Raw genomic sequence first — 18,852 nt, 5'->3', positions numbered from 1 at the left:
GACTGCTTAATTACGTGTTTGAAGGCCAGGTCCGCTGCAGATAGCAATGCAGGTTTCATTATGTCCCACGGTGAAAGGTTTAACAGTCTTTTAAAAGGTTTTATAGGATCAAAAGTGCACGTAATATTTTGTTAACTGCTGGACACGATACATTGCATTCTGCTCTGTGCATGTGTTCAGCTGGCCCAAGCACAGTGAACTTCAGGGCCGTGTTGGAGGGTATCTGGGGAGCAGACAGACTCCGGCCCCAGTTGCTCCCAGTGCATCTCCCAGCAGGTCCCTGTCCAGCAGCACGTGTCCTCTGTCAGCAGCTGGGTCTGCTGCAGCTGGCAGGAGGCGTTCCTGTCCCCTCCCGGCTGCAGGCTGCTGTCCCTGTCCCCTGTCCCTGCCGGGATTTCAGAGGGGAGAGGAGGGAGCAGGAGAAGGTGGCTTTGCTTAGGCTGCTGTGGTGGTCAGAGGGGACCAAAAGTGCCATCTCAACGCGGATTTTCTTTCCTCTCCTCTCCAGAGTCAATTGACAGCCAGTTGCTGTTCCATCCTTTATCTCCTTTTCTGTTCCAGGGAGGAAAGAAAGGTGGAAAAGGAGCAGGAGGCTGAAAGCACGGTAATTAAAGAAGGATGTCTGCAGAGGACTTGTCATCGTGCTTGGCCTCTGCCTTCAGCAGCTGGCCCTGGGCATGCACTGCAGCCGTGTCTCAGCTGATGCTGTGTCAGATATGCAGACCCTGAGCCCCATTAACAGACCATCTTTGTGCACTGCTGCCATCCGAAAACCAGGCTAACTTCTGGATGTTTGTTCATTACGTCTGTTGCCCTGTTTTATTGCTTGCTCCTACACATAGTAGGTGCCTAAATGTCAGATTTGTGGGGTAGATTCATTGTAGAAAGGAGCAGGCAGCAGGAAACATAACTAAAGAAGTTACTGTGGGCCATGACCCCCTGGTTGGAAAATACTGCTTTACAAAATAATTCCTGCGAGGTGCTGGACACCAGCCTCGGGATTTCCCTGTGCTGGAGTTGGTAGCTGGGCTGCGCACACCGGGCTGTGACCCTCCGGTGGCTGGCTTCAGGCAGATCAGAGGTTGGGTTGGGACAGGAAAAGGGCAGGGGAGGGAAATTTGGAGGAGTTTACGGGGAAGGCTGGGGAAGATGCAGGCAAAGCTTTTCTCACTGCCACGGTGGCATCTGGTGACCCAAATGCTTACTGTCACAGGAGTGTCTCCGGGTACTGCTGGAGAGTAGTTGCTGGCTGCGATGCCATCCGGTTAACTCTTGGAGCGCTTGTGTTGGCTAGGGGCTGGGAGGGGAGATCTTTTTCCTCGTGTTCCTGTTTCTTTTAGAGTCGCAGTACATGAGGGGAGAAAGAGATTAAATCAAGTTTAGTCCCGCAGCTAATGCAAATTGCGGGTTATGTACAGAAACGCGCAAAGCTGACTGCGATGCTGAAGCAATATGCTGACTAAAGCATAAGGAGCGCTCCTGTATGATGTACAGCACGTGCCAAGTGCAAAATGGTTAAGATGCAACCTGCAGAAATTCGATTTTAAGTTACCAGAAAGAAAATCTTTCTTACTGGTCCTGAAACTAGAGGAAAATTTCCAATAGTAACCACTGAGACAGTTTTTACAGTGGAATTAAAGAAAAAAAAATAAATAAAAATGAAATAACATTTGCCAGTCTACAAATCCTGGGGCTCTGGGTGTTTTCTCCTTCCTGAAGACGGCTTCCAGCTCTGGACTGCTCCGCAGGTGATCACATCTGCCCCAAGCAGAACAAGCAGCATTCACCTTCCAGTCCGTGGTCCATCTCTGGGGCAGGCAGCCACCGAGGGGAGTTTATCAAATGGGCATCACCAGGCTGCTGTAGTGATAACGCCCAGATCCAGGGAGCTCCCCCAGCCCTCTGCTGCCTTATACTCATCACATCTCACAGCCTCTGCTCCCAAAATGCTGGAAGAATCACTTGAGAAAGGACCCCGGTGTCCTTCTCAGAGAGCAATCTCCCAGGCTGTCCTTACTGTAAGCTGTTGTTTGCTGTAAAATGCTCCACTACTCTTTGCAGAGCTGAGCATAGTGAAAATGAGCAATAATGAGGAGTGATACAGATGATCTTCCTTCAAATTTATCAGTTCCTTTAAATTTTGATACAAAACTTCTTGTCTTTAACCTTTAACTCTTATTCTTACCTGGGAGAGGGGCAGAAGTTTTGAGGATTTTGAGGGTGGTGGTGGTGGTGCTGGTGTTTTTCTTTGTTTTTCATCCCCCGTCATTCTTTGCTGTGAGAGAAGGACAAAGGAGAAAACTGACAGAAAAGAATATTAGTCTGCAGCTTGTAAAGAGGGCAAGGACGTTGCAAGCAATGGAGATTAAAAAGGGAAAAGAAAAAAAAACAAAAAACTATAAAGAAGTACTTGACAGTCTCCTGCATTTACTGGAGTATGCTGCTCAGGCTAAAACAAACAGAAACAAACAAAGAGAAAAGAAACACCAGGACAAGAGGTAATGGGTGCTCTGCTGTTTGCTTTTTAAAAGCCATGAGCATGGCTTTTGCTCCCACTACACCCAGTGATGCTTTTATCATTCAAAACACACCTCACGGAGCTACTGGAAAACCAAGTGTAGTGGGTAGTATGCTTCTGAGGTTATGGTGTACATGGAAGATGTAAGCTCAAAATATTTTTACAATCAGTGACAATACTGCCTGCTAGTTCATTATTACCCCATGCGTCTTATTCTTAGTCATAAATATTGTGTTTCTTAAAGTTGAAAGCAGCTCAGCCTTGGAGGCTAAGTTTTGTGCAACTGGCTTAGCTGTTGTTGCTCTGACGTTTATTTCAGATGCACTAACCTACGTGCAGTCTGCAAAATCAATAAGTAAAACATAGAAACTTGGTTGGAGATCGGTGCGTGTATTTTCCGATTTTTCATGCAGAAAGCAGAGGGCTAATTTAAAAATCATGCAGCTAATTCGCAGAAGGGAGAGGGAGAAATTAGGTTTCGCTCTGTAGGCCTTGTTTTCAGGGACTGAAAAGCAAGGTCCAGGTTCAATGCATCATTCTTAAAGCACCGAACAAAATCCGTCTTTGTTCTTTGGTGAAACTTATCTGGAGAGGAGCTGCACTGCTTCCTGTGAAATACAGCCCTGCAGATGTGCTTTGCTGGTCGTCCCTCTGCTTTTGCTTCCTTTGGTCAAGTAGTCAAGAATAGGCACTTTGTTCTGGAGAGAAAACGATGCTGCCTCCCCCGTTTGCCCTCTGCCGAGCCTGAGCCCTGCTCACCAAAGGGCCGTGCCTTCCTGCCAGGTACCCCGGTGTTTGTTTATTTGTAAGGCGTAACGGGAGATCCCTCGGCGAAACCAAAGCTCCCTCCTTCAAGCCTTGGCAAAGAGGCAGCAGGTTCCCAAGCAAGTGCAGACAAACCTGAACTGATGCTGGAAGTGCACGAACGTAGGCAACGTGCAAAGGGAGGTGATGGCCCTGATAGTTTCGCTCTATGGAGCATATGGTCGGAGTTCGGGAGGAAGCTGGTCCTGCTTTTAATGGGTCAGATGTAAGAAGGTGAATTGTAGGAAATTAAGGCTTTAAGTGGCTGAGTTATAAAGCAGAATAGAAATTGATTTTGTAATAGTCCCTTGCATACTCCAAATATCCTTAAGTGCTTCGTGTTTTAAATAGAGCAGAGTAAATGCATAGCAAAATGAATTGCCTATTATGCACCAAATAGTTGATTTGTTACTAAATCTTAGAAAAGGACGGGTTTTACCAGTATCTTTTCTGTAAGTATTTATTTAGCATAAAAATCATCTTATGAAATTTTCCAGAAACCCCATCCACATTCATGGCCCTATTGTGTTAGGTGCAGTGTAAGTAGTTAGTAAGATCCCTACCCCAAATAATACGAGCTGCTGGAAGGCAGGGCTGAGAAGTGATGCAGTGCAGGAAGGGGAAGACAAGGGGATGTGTGCTAAAGAGAGGATGGGACGTGCAGATGTCCCATCCCTTCATTTCCCAGGAACATATTCCTGGCTTATATTTGTGGAGTGACATTTTTTGGTAAGTATTGTCTGGGTTAATCTCCTGTGGAATAATCTTTTGGATTATCCACTGGAGCCCAGGTCTTCCAGCAGAAGCACGGAGAAGCTCGAGCTAACGCTGCTTCCCTTTAGGAAGGCGATCACTATATCCTCAGGTGAAGCAGTTACTAGAAGGGACCTGATTCTGTTTTTGTGTGTGTTGTTTTTTTTTTTAGGCTACATTGAGGTGCTCTAGGCAAAACAATACCCACTCCTGACTGAGGGTGAATATAAGCATGGAGATGCTGCTAGACATCTCTGCAAAAGCAGAGCAAGGGGCAAAGCAGCTCACTCTGGAAGGTGTTCAAATCCTGCATCTTTGGGAACCTGACTCAGTATGAGCTGTACACAAACTTCTGAATACAAGACTGTGGCTGTGAGTTTATGTGTGAAAACAAATATATACAGTGTGTCATGTATTGGGAACCTGTTTGTGGCTGTGGGTAGCCTTAGGAGGACGAGTCTTACCTCAGTGCTTGCCGTGAGCTTCTCTGCAGTTATCAAAGCATGGCTGTTCTTTGACAGACATCACTGGAACCTGTCAACTTGCACGAGCCTGGTGAACCTTAAAAAGTAGTTCATGAAGATTAAAAAGCTGTAGAGGCTTTTTCCCATCCTTTGAACGGTTCTCCCCTCACTTCCTACTGTTCCTACTTGTACTGTTGCAGTTCTCACTGCTTCCCTTTCAAGAGCCAGGATTTGCCCTGTTAATGGAAAGTGCCTGCAATTTGTAGGCTTTGCTTCTTTTCATATAAAGATAGTGCTGTGCCATTCACTTGTTCTGAGTCCTCATGTTACGGTGACAAAAGCTGTACTCCGGGTAAGCACCTAGAAGCAAGACTGTCTGACCCATCTGTAGGCAAACATTTGGCAAAACTGAGTGACAAAGCGGGTTTTAGCCAAGTCTGGCTGAGGTTATGGGGGAAGAAAGTAGGGGAAAGGAAGCGTGGTCCCCACTGACTCATGCACAGCTAACTGACAAGTTCAGCTCTTGTATACTGAGGCCTAAGATTAATTTTTTTAATTATTACTGGAGCAACATTTTGTGTAAACATTGACACATGGATATATTTGTAGCTCTTCGCATTTTGTGCAAGCTTCCTTGGTATCTGCCTATCTACAGAGAGTTGGAATAATTTCATCCAGTGAAAAATAAACCCGTGCCATGACAGGTTTTGCATTACTTCAGGATTGTTGGGGGACACTGCAATGTCCTGGCTCGAGGTGGGAAGCAGGGAAGGTTGTGCAGGGGGAAGAGCACATCCCATACAATCTCCAGCACTGTCCCCAGGTATCTGATCTGGTCCCTGCTCAGCTGGGCATCGGGTTCCTTGCTGCTGGGCTGTGAGAAATCTGGGCTCTCTGACATGGGAATACTGCACTGGTCTGATTTTGACCCAGAGTCTCAGCAGAAAGCCAACGAGGACTGGATTCCCCATTTTACTTCCTGGTCTGAGCAGTATTTTTACCCCTGTATCCCTTCTCAGCAAACAGTTTTCTATTCTTGCTTGAACACAACGAGCTATTCTTGAGCAACTTCGCCGGTTTGCCAAGAATAGGGCTTGAAATATGCTCTTACCTCATACACGTGGCTGTTTGTCTGTATTACCTCATGCAAACAAGAGCACTTCTTTCTTCTGCTTCTTATTGATCACAGCAGGTGACTTACACTGAAGGAGGAAACACCTGATTTATTAGTCCTCAGTCCCCCTTCCCGAGGACACAGCATCTGAAATAAATCGAATAAAGGGGCAGAGAATGTACTCAGACCCGGGCACAATTGTTTGTGTCTCATCCTTACGATAAGAAAAAAAACTCTAAAGAAAATCTAAAGTGTCATTAGTGTGATGCTATAAATAAGCAAAATGCTGCACAGATAAGACTGTACCACATTTTCAGTTCTGGAAATGGCTTGCAAGCCATTAGGTGCAGGTTAAGATACGGAACCACAGATTTAGAAAGGGGGAAGGAAAGAAAAATTAGTGTTGAGGAGCAGAAGGAGAAAGCAATCACTGGCTCTGATTTCCAGGCTCTCCAGCCTGAGATGAACCAATTCCTTCAAGAAAGGCTGAGAGCCATCACTGTTACTTGGTGAGACGTTTTGTCTTGTTCATCTCTCTCAAAATCAGCCCCAAGGAAGCAGAAGCTGACCATAGCTGTCTGCTGGGGCTTTTCCCAAGATGGGAGAGCCTCAGTGGCAAACCTGAGTCCTCTCCCTCTTTCTCTACAAAGCATCCAGCAGTGGCAAGGTAGGAAGGTGAAGGACTAGGCTGTCCTGCATTCAGCATTGCAGCACTGATGCATAATGTCTTTGGAGCCAGCTATGCACAAGAAAGGCACCTTCTGCATCTCAGGAGTCGGGGAGGTGCAGCAGGACGTGGCCGAGCTTCTCCGTCCCTCTCCCACCTCCCAGCCCCGTTGATAAGACAGCAAAAACCTCCTGGAGTGAGAACTTGTTCCAGCCATTTGGTTTAAGAGCTGAATGGCAGAGCTCAGAAAACATGTTTTCCATTCATTTAAAAGAAAGAAAAAAAAAAAAAGCTGCTTTCATTGCTTTCCACTGTCGTCCTCTGGAGCCTTGAGGGCCGTGTGTGTGTCACACCCTTACTTTGTTGGTCTTGCATTTATAGACTCTGTTTTTCACTCCCAGAGATTTATTGTCCCAGTGAAGAAACAGTCTGGATATGCCTCTGAAGTGGAAATGTAGCCATGTATTTGCTAAGAACAAGTTTGTGGTTTACCAGAATATTTCTGTTTCCTTCTGAGGTTTCCAGCTAATGAAGGGGAATTTATCCAGTACATTTATTGACATTAAAATAAGAGTTGCAGTCCATAAATAATCCCATTGTTGTTTTAGCTTGCAGTTTAAAACATTTTGTCAGCAGCATTGTCGTCTGCTGTGACTCAGCTTTGTGTTTTTCCTCGCAGTACCAGAGCAGCTCGCTGGTAACGCAGATGCACATTCCAGCCATTCCTACTGAGTAGGCTTCAAAGCCTGCTTTGAAACCATTCCTCAGCTTTTCAGCACTGAGCACGGCTGATCCACGGCACAGAGTCAAGTTCACAGTCATTCCCTACCTTATGAAGGTAAAAGCATAGCGCCCTGAGTGATTTCTGGGTTCCTGTGAACTCCTGCCACTTCAGAGCTGGCCGAAGGCCTGTGAGGGACAGGTGACGTGGTGGCATAAGGGCCACCACCTCTGTTTTACCTGCAGGCATACAGGGGGCATAGCCAGAAGGGTCATGATTAGGCTGAACATAGGGTGCAAGTTATTTGTTAGTGCCTCCTGACTCCTGTAAAGGAGCCTTTGAGGACTGAATGTGCCTTCCCCTTAATGATGGATTCCCGTCAGAGAATTTCTATATAATCTTCTCTTTGCTAGCAGTGCACCATATTTTGAATTAAATTTGATTTTCTAAATCTGAAGTAATAAATTTCCATTAGTTCTAAACTCATGAAAAACTATGTTTGATTAGCTGAAACTTCTTTATGGGACTATTTATTTTTTGATGAGCTATGACTTCTGTGGATATTTTTCGAAAGAGATTAGAAAAAAAAAAACAAGGACCTCACAAAGACAGACAAGTGTTGCAGACTTAATCTCTGAAATTCCTTTATATGACCAGTTAACAGAAAAAAAAAAAAAAAAAAAAAAAGGATCTTACAGTGATGCCTTTTGAATAAACTATGTTCAGAGATTTGCCTTCCAGGATGTGATGCTCAGTGGCATGGATTACACAAGAGCGTACATTTATCTTAGCATCACTGAAGTGTTATCCTGCTGTAAGATGTTCAGTAATCCGAAGCCACTTTAATGCATTATATCAGGTTCACTTGTAAAATTTGCTTCCATGCAGCTTGGTCCTTCCCCACAGTTTTCCAGGTGTGCTGTTCAGCCTGCTGGCTGCCATTCAGCCCTATTGTCAAGAGGACAAGCCTGACACCTCAAGAGGTGAAGCGAAGGAATAGGCAGGTATTTAAATAGACATGTGAACCAGCAAATGAGGGTGGTTTTAATAGTAGAAGCATTTTAATCTTGTTCTCTAAACTGAAGAGGATTTACTTGTTCACGGACTAAAATTGCAAAGTAATGTGTGGAGATGTTGTTAGTACTGAGGGCACTGGAAATCCATGTGATTCAGTATATTTATTGTTTTAATTGTTCATATTTCCTCTGCTTTGAGGGATTTGGTCTTTGAGATTAATATGATGGTCGCTGCCACATCTGTCTTGGATTCCTTATTCCTCAAGAATAGCCCTAAGCAGACAGTGTTACAGCAGTCTCTCATTAGGAAGGAGTAGTCACAGCCTTTCATGTAGTTGTAGATGATAAAAGGCATTGATTTAGCACTGCTGCCTGTGAATCCAGCAGCACTGGTGGACTCAGCAGGTCCTATGAAAGAAAGCCATTTCCAGGCAGACTTTGGGCACTTGTCTATCACTCTTGATTAATACTAAAGTCTTCCTTTCTGCTGTGAGCCACTTGCAGCAACTGGTTATCAGAAACTGGAAGAATAAGTGAAAATCAGAGCATGGTTTCAGAGAGATAAATGCTTCCTGTGGCATATGACACTGCAGTCTTTGAATCCAAAGGTAGTTCTCAATCTGCTTTAGACATTAAGGCATACTTCAGGCATTACTTCATGTGATGTTGAGTTTGTGGGTTTCTATAATACCTACAAACTCTACAGGAGGAGTGACAAGAAGTCTGCCTATGCCTGGACTAACAGTCTACCTGAGTCAGCTGTGCAATAGGCATTGGTACTCAGCCTCCCAAGCTTGACCAAGCTATGGAAATGTGCTGAGCCTGATGAGTTTTGCTTGCTAGCCTCTCTCTTACAATACCCTGCAGACCTCTAAAATAGAAATTGTCTGTAGCAGTCCCACAGTTATTTGTGGTGTTTAGACTCTTCTGCATCCTTATTTCTCTTCCTTCTTTATCTACATGGAAGCAAACTTGCATAGAGAGACCTGAAGTGTTGTTTCTCATAGCACCAGAGCACCTGAAATACATTTTAGTTCTAGTACATCAGGACATCTTAAATATAGGCAACGTATGCAGCTTTAGATGTTTCTGTATATGCATAGACAGTTGAGAATGAGGTTATGATTTGTGTTAGTACCAATTTAGCCACAGCTCAAGTAATGTCCTCCTGCAACAGCAGCCAGTGTCCATGGATCACCGAACACACCAAGTAAAGATAAAACCTAAAGTAGGGCTGAATGAGAATTAGTTTTCAGGTGACTCAACGGTTACTCTTAATGTGCGGTATCAGCCACTCATAGCAGTGGTTTTGGACCTGTAAAAACAGATGGCAAGAGACTAAGAAAATTAATGAAATGAGCTACTTTATTTTCTTTTATGATGGCATTACTTTGAAAGAATAGGGATGGAAGATTTGAAAGAATAGAATGGGGATAGGATGGTGAATGATTATGGCTACATTCAGCAATTGTGCCATCCCTTAGCAAAGGCTTAAATATTGACTCTCCTCTGGCATGTTGGGAATCTCAGTCCCGTTGAAAATTTACTTCTTTATTTCTAACTGGATTTTTCATAGGAGTCCTACTGAGACTATTATATGACATGAAAACACTGTCAAACAACTGTTAACTTTAAAAAGTTTTTAAATCAGAAAATATTAAATCAACTGTATATTATGTATAGAATGCAGTAGAAGAAAACCAAAATTCTGTATTTCTGAATAAGATTTTTTCCAATTGGCTGGCACAGGGAGCAAGTTTGTCTTATATATGCCAATGTACAAATATGTCCAATAATAGTAGAGGGAGCAACTGCTCCAGAGCTCTGCCAGTGTTCATCAGACACAGTGACAGTAGCCACATCATTAATCTCATGGTATATTAGAAATAAAGTCACTGGAATGGAATGGTGTCAAAGGATAAATGTTTCCCCCTTTGAAAATAAACTTCTCAGTTTCACCTCATTGTGTTGTCTTTGTGTGTGTGTATGTGTGTGTCCCCTTTCCACCCTCCCTTCAATAAATCCTTTGGTTTCACCTGGCATTTAGGTAACAGTAGGAGACCAATATCCTATGTCAGAGCTCGTTCTGCAGTTATCAGTTTAGCATACCCTTAAATCCCCCCAATGCTGTGCCAAGACCAATCCTCTCCCGGAGAGGTTAAACATATGCATTACATATTGAAACAATGTAAGTAGCATGTAATTAGCGCTGTTTATGCAATCTCACTTTAAATTATACTTTAAAACCTACAATGTTTTTCAAGGCACTTAATGTTAGAGAGACTTAAATGAGCATTCATCTTGTCATTTTTAACTTTATTCATAAATAGCACTCTAAATATATTTGAATGGGTTATTGCATTAGATCCCATGAACTGAAGCACGCGTTCTTGTGTTAGAGGATATAGTTCCTAATGAAATATCCCTTAAAATGATGAAACCCATGAATATGGCAATTAAATTTCCAAACTGTCATCAACAATTTTAACAAAAGATGTTTGAACTGGGGAGGGAGGGTGTAGGGTGGACCTTTTTTCTGTCCTATTTTTTCCCCCCTTTTTTTCCTTTTTTTTTTTTTTTTTTTTTTTTTTTTTTTTAAGTCTCGTTCCATAAGGATTATAGCTCCCCCGCTGTTTGGAAAAGATAATTTCACTTGTAACACTAATAACTTGAGCAGGGAGAAGGCTGGCTGGGTGAATGGAATGCACTTCACTGCACATCTTGGCTTCGCTAGAAATCGGAAACAGATGGTCCTTGCGGCTGGCTTCCCACTCGGGCCCGCTCAGTGCCAGCCTGTGGTCGTTGGCTGGTTGCTGCTGGCACTGTGTGACTTGAACATAGTAGGACAGTGGCAAAAGAAATCAAATCTTTTTCATTGAGCAGCAAACTGTAATGAAATTTGACAGATCTGACATTCTATACCCAACATCTAGTTAGAATATATTAACCTTTTAGTTTTCTTGAGCTCTGTTCCTACAAGTTATGAATCTTACTATTAGAGTTTTGCCGTGGCTCTGGAGATGGTGGAAAGCAGCATCTTCTGCATGCCCTCTAATGTCAGAGTTAAAATAATATATTTCAAATAATAAAGGAAAGACTGGGCTTCTAAACATTACCATTTTTTATGCAAAAATAGTTAGCAATACAAATAGCAGGTAGTTACTTTTGTTAATATTTCATTCTAGGAAGAAAAAGGAAAAGAGTAGTAAGGTGACATTCCAGCCTAATTTACCTGATAAGAATATTTTCTGGGTACATCCTGCACACTCGCCCCAGGGGGTGATGTTACATTTGATGGAGCTGCATCAAAACAGAATTTGTAGTTTAGATTAATACTTTTATTTTGATTTCTATAAAATTGTATTACTTAAATTTCTTAGGTATTTCTGGGGCAGAAGTCCTTCATCCCCTCTGATAGCTCCTCCCAGGTATGAGAATAATGATTTTTTTCCAGATTTGTCCCTCCTCGCCCTTCTCAGGGGACCAGGCTGGCTGCCACAGGCCTTGCGGCCTCAGAGTGCACGCTCCTAGGGCTGGTACCTGTCTCAGCTGAAGGATGTGTTGAACTGTTGTGTTGATTTATGGCCACAGATTAGGAAATAGTTGGGCATATTTAGACTTCCAATAAATCTGGCTTATGTTTCTCTACATTTTGGGTTGATAGAGAAGAATTTTTACATTTTTCATAATGTTTGTGTGCCGTTCCTTCCCCTTAAGTCCTTTTATCTGCCCCTCCTTTTTTCTTTCAAACGTGAAGTCCCAGCCTTGTCCGTGATGTCAGGGTGTCCGTACTGGCAGACTGCTCTGTCAGGAGCAGGGTCTTGGTGCTTGCTTCAGATGAGGCAAAAGGGGGAGTGCAGATGGCAAGAAGAAATTCAGAGGAGTGAGAGGAATGCATACAGCTGAGCTACGGGGAAAATGCAGAGACCAAAGACAACTTTCCTGTGGAAGGGGAAAGGACTTCTTTCCCTGGGTTTGGCCACATCATCCAGCATGCGTGGGTCACCTTGAGTATCCCGTAGAAGCTTTACTGCTGCACTCATTTTGGCTGAGGAGCTCTTGAAGGTGCAGGCGCAGCGGTCACGTGCTGCTTCTGTCCTTGTTTACGCCTTCAGCAACAGCAGATCCTCTTGATTGAAGCCAGGATTATAGGATTTCCAAAAGCTAGAACACACACTCATTGTCAGCAACTTTGCATAAGTTCAGAGGCTGTCCAAAAATCAACTGCCTGCTCTCACGTGGCACTTGAACTAATTGTCACTGCTCGAGATAAGGAAATCCTCTCCATAACTCATCTAAGTGCAGGCTTTCCAAGGAAAACGCCTCCCAAATTAGGAACAGATCTAATCGGCTGCAACCTTCCAAAAAGGTTCTAAGCAATTGCCACTGAAGAAATAAGGGGGGTAAAGGGAATCGAGAAAGCGCTAACGAGCAGTAGACACGGTGCAATTAATAGGTGTTGCAGCAGGGAGCCCCAGGATCCTAAAGATGTGCCTAGCGCTGGGAGCCGCACGCAGTTCTGCCGGGTTTCTTTTCCCGACGTGAACAGTAGAAGCCAACATTTGGAGAAAGCGCCCGCTATGCCAACATTTCTAATGCTCTCATGCATTCAGTTTCCAGTAGACTGTAAAATGCCAGCTTGATATAGTCATCTGAATTAATACACTTTATTAGCCTTTTTTCGCATTCCGTCCTGGTTGCGTACACTTGATAGCAGCGATGACCTCACCCAGCGTGCCTCCGAGGGCAGATACGGAGGGGCACGCTCGTGCTGCGGGTGCTGCGGCAGGTAACTGCTCGACAATGAAGCGCATTTATTTTTGGATAGTTGGCCACTTCTCCAGTAGGAAGTCAGAAAGCAACTGGCAAGTACTTCGATTCAGTGCTTGAGGCCTAAAGCTGTCGGAAAACAAATCTCTTCCCCCGTAGCCCACAAACACAGACACCTAACTTATTTCCAAGTTGAAGTATCACTCGTATATTGCAAGCATTTTGATTTTGCAGCTGTGTCTGCACGAATGTCCACGCAGCACGAAAGCTTTTTCTTCCTTCGGAACAGATCTGATTTAGAAGCAAACATCTTTGTGGCTTATTAGTCGTTGGAAGGCATCGTTTTGTCCTAGTACTATTCACAGGGAGTGTTGTGCAGAATGCTGATTGACAAGAGTTAAATTCAAAACATGTAGCCATTTTCTGGTGTGTGGTTTTTTTCCTGATTGAAGGAAAACTACTTAGATGTTTGTTTCCAAAACGGCATCTGTCAGCAATCAAAGGGGAAAAATTGCATAAAACAAATGCAATTGTTTGGAGTAGCATTTCCTGGATCATGTTAAATGCTTGATTTGCTCCCCATTATGCTCACCAAATAATTTTATTTTCCACAATAATTGCAATATTTAACATGTTGTATTTAATCTTGTTTTAATGCTATTAACAACAGCCGCTTATGAAAGGAATAATTGCTCTATGGGTAAGAACCCACCATCCCCGGCATCAGAACGAACAATGGCAAAGTTAACTACACCTAATTGTGCTGAATTTAAAACACAGTTAACCAGCAGCGCTCCTCGTTGCTTTGCACATAGCTGCTGTACCGTCAGGAAGGAAATGGTTTCATGCTTCTGTCATTCATAAGCTGAAAAGTGTACGCTCTTCTGAAAAAATGTTTATCCAGTGTGCTTATAATTAATATTCCGATGTAAAGTAATCTATTGCCACAGGAAGACCTAAGTGCTCTCCAAGCAGTGGTTAATATAGCAATCAAGAGAAAGTTTGTCAGTGGATCTATAACTGCATCGGGCAGTGGAAAGCCATATAGACTGAGCAGAGATTTACCACAACTTGAGGGGAAAGATACGCAGCCCAACTGGCTATAAAATACTAAATAAATTATAAGCAGGGTGGGTAGGTTGTTTGTTTTGAGAGGCAGCAGCAAAAACAGCAGCATAAAATCGAACCTGACACCCATTCAAAGGCAGATCGTTACTTCGGGTTTTTACTTTATATTTTGTGTGATTATTTTCAGGGAGCTTTTTCAGGAAGCAGCAAGCCCCGCCGAGGACAGGTAGCATTAGCGAAGCCCAAGTAACAGAAGACGATAAACGCTTTGGCCGGCCAGTGCAAGGACAGTTCCTGGCACAGCGTCCCTTTTTTTTTTTTTTTCCTGGACTCTGACTAAAACTTAACACTTCCCATGCTAGTCCGACCCTTCACTGCAAGTAGCAGTGATACTGTACCTGCTATCCAGGGGAAAAAAAAATAAAAATAAAAAAAAGCAAACTGGGATGTGAAGTAGTTGTGCAGATCATGCACTGACATATTTTTTTGTGCAGTCCCAATCGATGGTTAGGGCTGGGGCAAAAACAAAGACTAACCCCTGCGTGTTACATCAGCACTTTGTATTTTATCCGAAGTCATTTGCTTATCTCGCACATCACAGAAATCTGAAAGTATTGCTGAGGCTGGATGAAAGTTAGTTCTGTCCTGTGTGAATGCCGGTTTTGTAATATTGTGCAGCCTGGAATTACAGTTCTGCTGCAGCCAAATAGTTAAACAATTGTTAGTACACAAAACAATCAAACGAGGAATTGTGCGCCCACAAGCTTCCCTTTTTGATGCAAGTAGAAATAGATATTGTTTAAAATAGAGGGGATATTTTTGATCCGTTTTCCTCCTGCATCCAAACGACAAAAAGATTCGCAGCGGATCGCTGTTTGTGAGCGAGCGACTTCCACCAGCCCCAGCTCGACAGACCCAGGCGATGTTCCTGGCGACTCTGGTGGCCAGTGCAGAAGTTCATTTTCCCGAGCACTTGAGGGACGGCGCTGCTGCACGGACTGAAGTGCCCTGTTGTGGGGTGGCGGTGCTCAGAGCTGAGCATCCGTCGCAGGGCGGCTTAAATGGGAAGCATTTGCTGCCTGTTTAATACTCAGCTGTCCTAAAAGTAATACTTCTGTTTTGCTGTGCCCCAGCACAAGTGGGAAACAGAGGTTTATAATAAAATATACAATTATCTTTTACCTGTTTCTTCAGGAAAGGATCTTAGCATTGAACATTACCAGGATTTTGTAACTTTCCAAAAGTATTTAGTCTGGAGTTGTCATTTTTCCAAGCTCTCTGTCAGTTCTGCATTTAAATTATGAATGTTGTGGAGAATACCGATGCCCAGAGGAAGAAACAAACCTCTGTGAGGCTTTTGGCATTATTGCCTGATGGTATCAGGAAGGGTAACATTAAAAACAAGTTTTAAAAATATGGTGGCAAAAATATATTTAAAAAAAAAAGACAAGAAGGGAATTGTTTGGCTCTTAGGGAGCACTTTAGCCATTTGAACCTTCATATGAAAAGTCATTCATTTAAAGAATAAGATCTGGTATCTAAAATCAAGAAGGAACAAAGAGCCAAAACTTTAACGTCTCTCTTATTTAAATTAAATAAATAAATAAATAAATAAATAAAAGAGCATTTGATTCTTTCAGAAAGCGCCTCTCACTGAATCGAGAAATCAACTCAAGCAGTTTATACTTTTGTTTTGCTCTTGCATTGCTTAAATAATTACATGCACAGTTATGAAAGAAAGAAAAAGAAAAGAAAGGTGCAATTCTTTTTGCTCAGTCTATTTTTTTTTTTTTGCCCAGTCACGTACATGAGAAAAGTAGCTGCGATAAACAGATACTGAATCAGACTGAAAGTCTTTTTTTTTTAAAAAAAAAAAAAAAGAGAAAAAAAAATCAAAACATTGCATGATAGTCTCTAAGCAGTTCCATCTGTCAAGCAGAAATTTTAGGCTAATAGCCTGTGGCGATCTCCCTCCGCAGTCCACTACCTGCCTTTGTCCTATTAAATCTCTTTATTCTTCTTAAAAAAAGGAAAAAGGGGAAAGGAAAGAAAAACCTTGCAGACCAAAATCATCTGAGTGATGAAGCCCTAATTTTGACCGCCTCTCTTTGATGTTGAGCAGTGGGTTCTTATTTAAAAAAAAAAAAAAAAAAAAAAAAAAAAGGAGTGAGTGAGAGAGAGGGAGAGGGGGAGAGAGAGGGAGAGAGAGAGAGGAGAAGACAGTGCTAGGAGCAGATGACTTTTCATCTCCACTTCACCTTGCCACTGGGTCTGTGAGAGATTGGTTCATTGTCAAGGAGATTTTTTTTTTTACCCATGATTCCATATGGTATGGACCGGGCTACATGTTGCCCAACATGCCAGTGCAAATGTTTTCTCAATTAGGTGTCTTATCTCCCGTGAGTTAGCATCAGATGAAGCTTGCTGACAGCATAATGGCAGGGAAAACCTCCGACGGCTCCATCAAATGGCAGCTCTGCTACGACATCTCGGCCAGAACTTGGTGGATGGTGAGTTGGCAGCAGGGCTGCTTTTTTTTTTCTCCCTTTTCTACTTTCCCTCCCTCTTTGACAAAATGTCCCAGACCTCACATTTATCAAATTAACATTTGATTTTTTTCACACTCTTCAGTGGAGCAGCCTCACACTTGTCCCACTTGTGTGCTTTCCCCTGTGTAACAGGAGACCGTTAATGTGCACTACAGTTTCCACAGGGAAGCTTTCTCAATTCTCCTTAAGGAAGGAAAAAAAAAATAAAAAAAAATACACAAACTATGCAAAGAAATAGTTTGCAAAAGCCTCGTGCAGAGTAACTTGTCTCGGTCGGCTGCCTGGCGCTCAGTTTGTTTTACTTTATCTGCTGCTTTCAAGCGTCCGTGTGCGTGATTTTTTACCATGCACTATTTTGTAAAGAGGGGAGGTGGAAAGTTCAGCCTGCTGCACTGCGAGCCGCTGACTGTAAAAGCCTGCAACGGTGCGGTCGTGGCGTGGTGTAAAAACCATCACGTGTGCGGGGAGCGCGGTTTGCGAGGTGCTGCCTTTCGCCGGAGCCCCCAATCTAACTTCTCCCTCCGCTTGTTTACGTGAGAGCAGGTTCCCGGGCTGCGCTGACCTGGAGCCATGTGTTACGGATCCCACCGAGCCTGGCTCGGGCTGCTTTGGGGCGCAATTAAAGTTTCCCTAAAGTCCCAACGTGCTCCGTAGAACGAGTTAACTAGCATGTCATGGTCAGCCGGGCCAGACAACCTTTGACATCTTGAATCTATAAGAGGTATAGTGAGTTGGGAGGATGCACAATAGCCCATTGTGGCAGAAGATGCAAGTCCTGTTGTGAGGAAGAGAGTCCTCAAATCATTACTGCCCTCGTTAGCGTGTTGTCCGTTAGGGATTAATTCGTTAGCAGCGCATTTTGAGTTTTCTGTAATTATTATTCTTGTGGCAAGCGTGAATTCTTCCAGTGAGAGGAAAAGTTTGCTGCCAGGACAATGAATGTATTATCCGCTCCTAACTGGACCGTGAACCTCAGCTCGTTTCACATAGATATCAGTTAAAAAAGGACTGGCGAGTGGAATTACAAAACAAGGCATGATCACTTTCATTGTATGATACGCTGAAACAAGTCGGGGGCTCTCCCTCCCCCTCGCCGCCCCGGACCAATTTTGGTATCATTTGGAAAGTTTAAGACCTCTGAGGACTTGAAAGACTTTTAAAAGTGAGATCCGGAAGGTTTTTATTCTGCAGCTTGGTGGTGGCCATTGTGTATATCATGTGGCTTGTATTTAAAGGTGTTTGGGCTCGGGTTTTTCAGTTTTGTTTTGTCTAAACTCTTAATTTTTTAACCGTCTATTAGAGGTTTGCCAGCGGTTGCCAGTGAAATGTAACATGCAGCTTTTGGTTAATGGGAATAGGGAAGGCTAACCACTTTACTTATAGTACTGATTTTCCAATTAGACTTTCTGCCAGGGGAAGTTGGAGGGGGAAGGGGTATTTGCATGCACATAAACTGTTGACTATTCATGTGACTTTTTTTTTTAGCTGGTTAAACCCCTGTAAATAAGGCTATTGATTCTGAGTTATCATTTTCAAAGCAAAGTTGTCGACTGCCTGTTTTAACCACACAATTTATATCGTGCTGTGATTTTGCCTTATTCTAAGCCATTTGTGTATTTTATTACCACTCCTCTTTTATTGTCTATCGGCTGCTTTTATGATGAGGTACGTCAATGTTTATTATTTAATAAGTATCCTCAAATGCTATTAGGCAGTTATTGTCACCCTTTAGAAAGTATCCGAGGAAGTTTCATTTCAGTCACATTTATTTCACAGATGTTTTAGTACTGTGAATATAATATGTAAAAATGCTGGAAACATTTAGTAATGCACTTGCCTAAAAATAAACAGTTTTATAACCACACATGCTGTTGTTTAGATTAAACATTGCAGAAAGTTCTCCTTAAACTTGAACGTCACACCATTTATTTTCTAAGAGAACAAAAACCCCACTAAAATAGCCTTTTTTTTTTTTTTTTTTTTTTGGTAGAAGTTGTGCTAGATGAAAGAGAGGTTATTTTTAGCTGAAATGAATAATTCAAGATCTTTACAATAGATGCGTTAATTGCAAATAATTTTCATACAAAGTTTCAATTATTGATGGAGCAATAAGCAGTTTTTCATACAGTCTGTGAATCTAAAATGCACAACAAAAAGTAGATATCTATCATTTCCTTTCACCCCCAAAACCTCACCGCATTTGCCACATTCTTTTAATCAAAAGTAAGCTAGAGAGCAGATCTTAATGTTTTAAAGACAAATAAAGCTTTTAAAATTACCTCATGCATCGTCTGGCTGCACAAAATCTCAGCTGCATAGTGCTAAACTTCGGTTTGGTACTGCCAGCATACAAAGAGATGAGTGAATACCCCTTGCACCCATATGGACTCAGCTGCCAGCACTGTGAT

At 42.8% G+C, this 18,852-nt stretch overlaps 1 protein-coding gene and 1 long non-coding RNA gene across 10 annotated transcripts in view; one reads left to right on the top strand and one right to left on the bottom strand.

The window, feature by feature from the left end:
• Window positions 1–407: 407 nt before the first annotated feature.
• On the bottom strand, window positions 408–18,810 carry LOC116491688. 2 transcript variants are annotated; one of them, XR_004253517.1, is made up of 6 exons: window positions 18,724–18,810; window positions 11,290–11,357; window positions 5,651–5,800; window positions 4,540–4,636; window positions 2,186–2,275; window positions 408–1,333 (listed from the first exon to the last, which is right to left on the bottom strand). It is a non-coding gene; the product is annotated as an uncharacterized LOC116491688 (long non-coding RNA). The 2 variants fall into 2 exon arrangements; XR_004253518.1 differs by lacking the exon at window positions 11,290–11,357.
• The window catches only part of NFIA (nuclear factor I A), a 342,563-nt gene continuing 339,987 nt past the window's right edge, over window positions 16,277–18,852 (top strand). For 2 of the 8 annotated variants that reach the window (XM_032191843.1, XM_032191848.1), the window contains exon 1: window positions 16,277–16,405. In XM_032191843.1, the coding sequence (XP_032047734.1) occupies window positions 16,310–16,405 (96 nt within the window). In that variant the 5' untranslated portion in view covers window positions 16,277–16,309. The remainder of the gene's footprint in view (window positions 16,406–18,852) is intronic. The other 6 variants (XM_032191854.1, XM_032191842.1, XM_032191852.1 and 3 more) reach the window with 5 other exon arrangements.

Source organism: Aythya fuligula, chromosome 8, assembly GCF_009819795.1.
Source record: "Aythya fuligula isolate bAytFul2 chromosome 8, bAytFul2.pri, whole genome shotgun sequence".
NCBI lineage: Eukaryota > Metazoa > Chordata > Aves > Anseriformes > Anatidae > Aythya > Aythya fuligula.
This window is presented reverse-complemented; position numbering and strand designations above follow the sequence as displayed.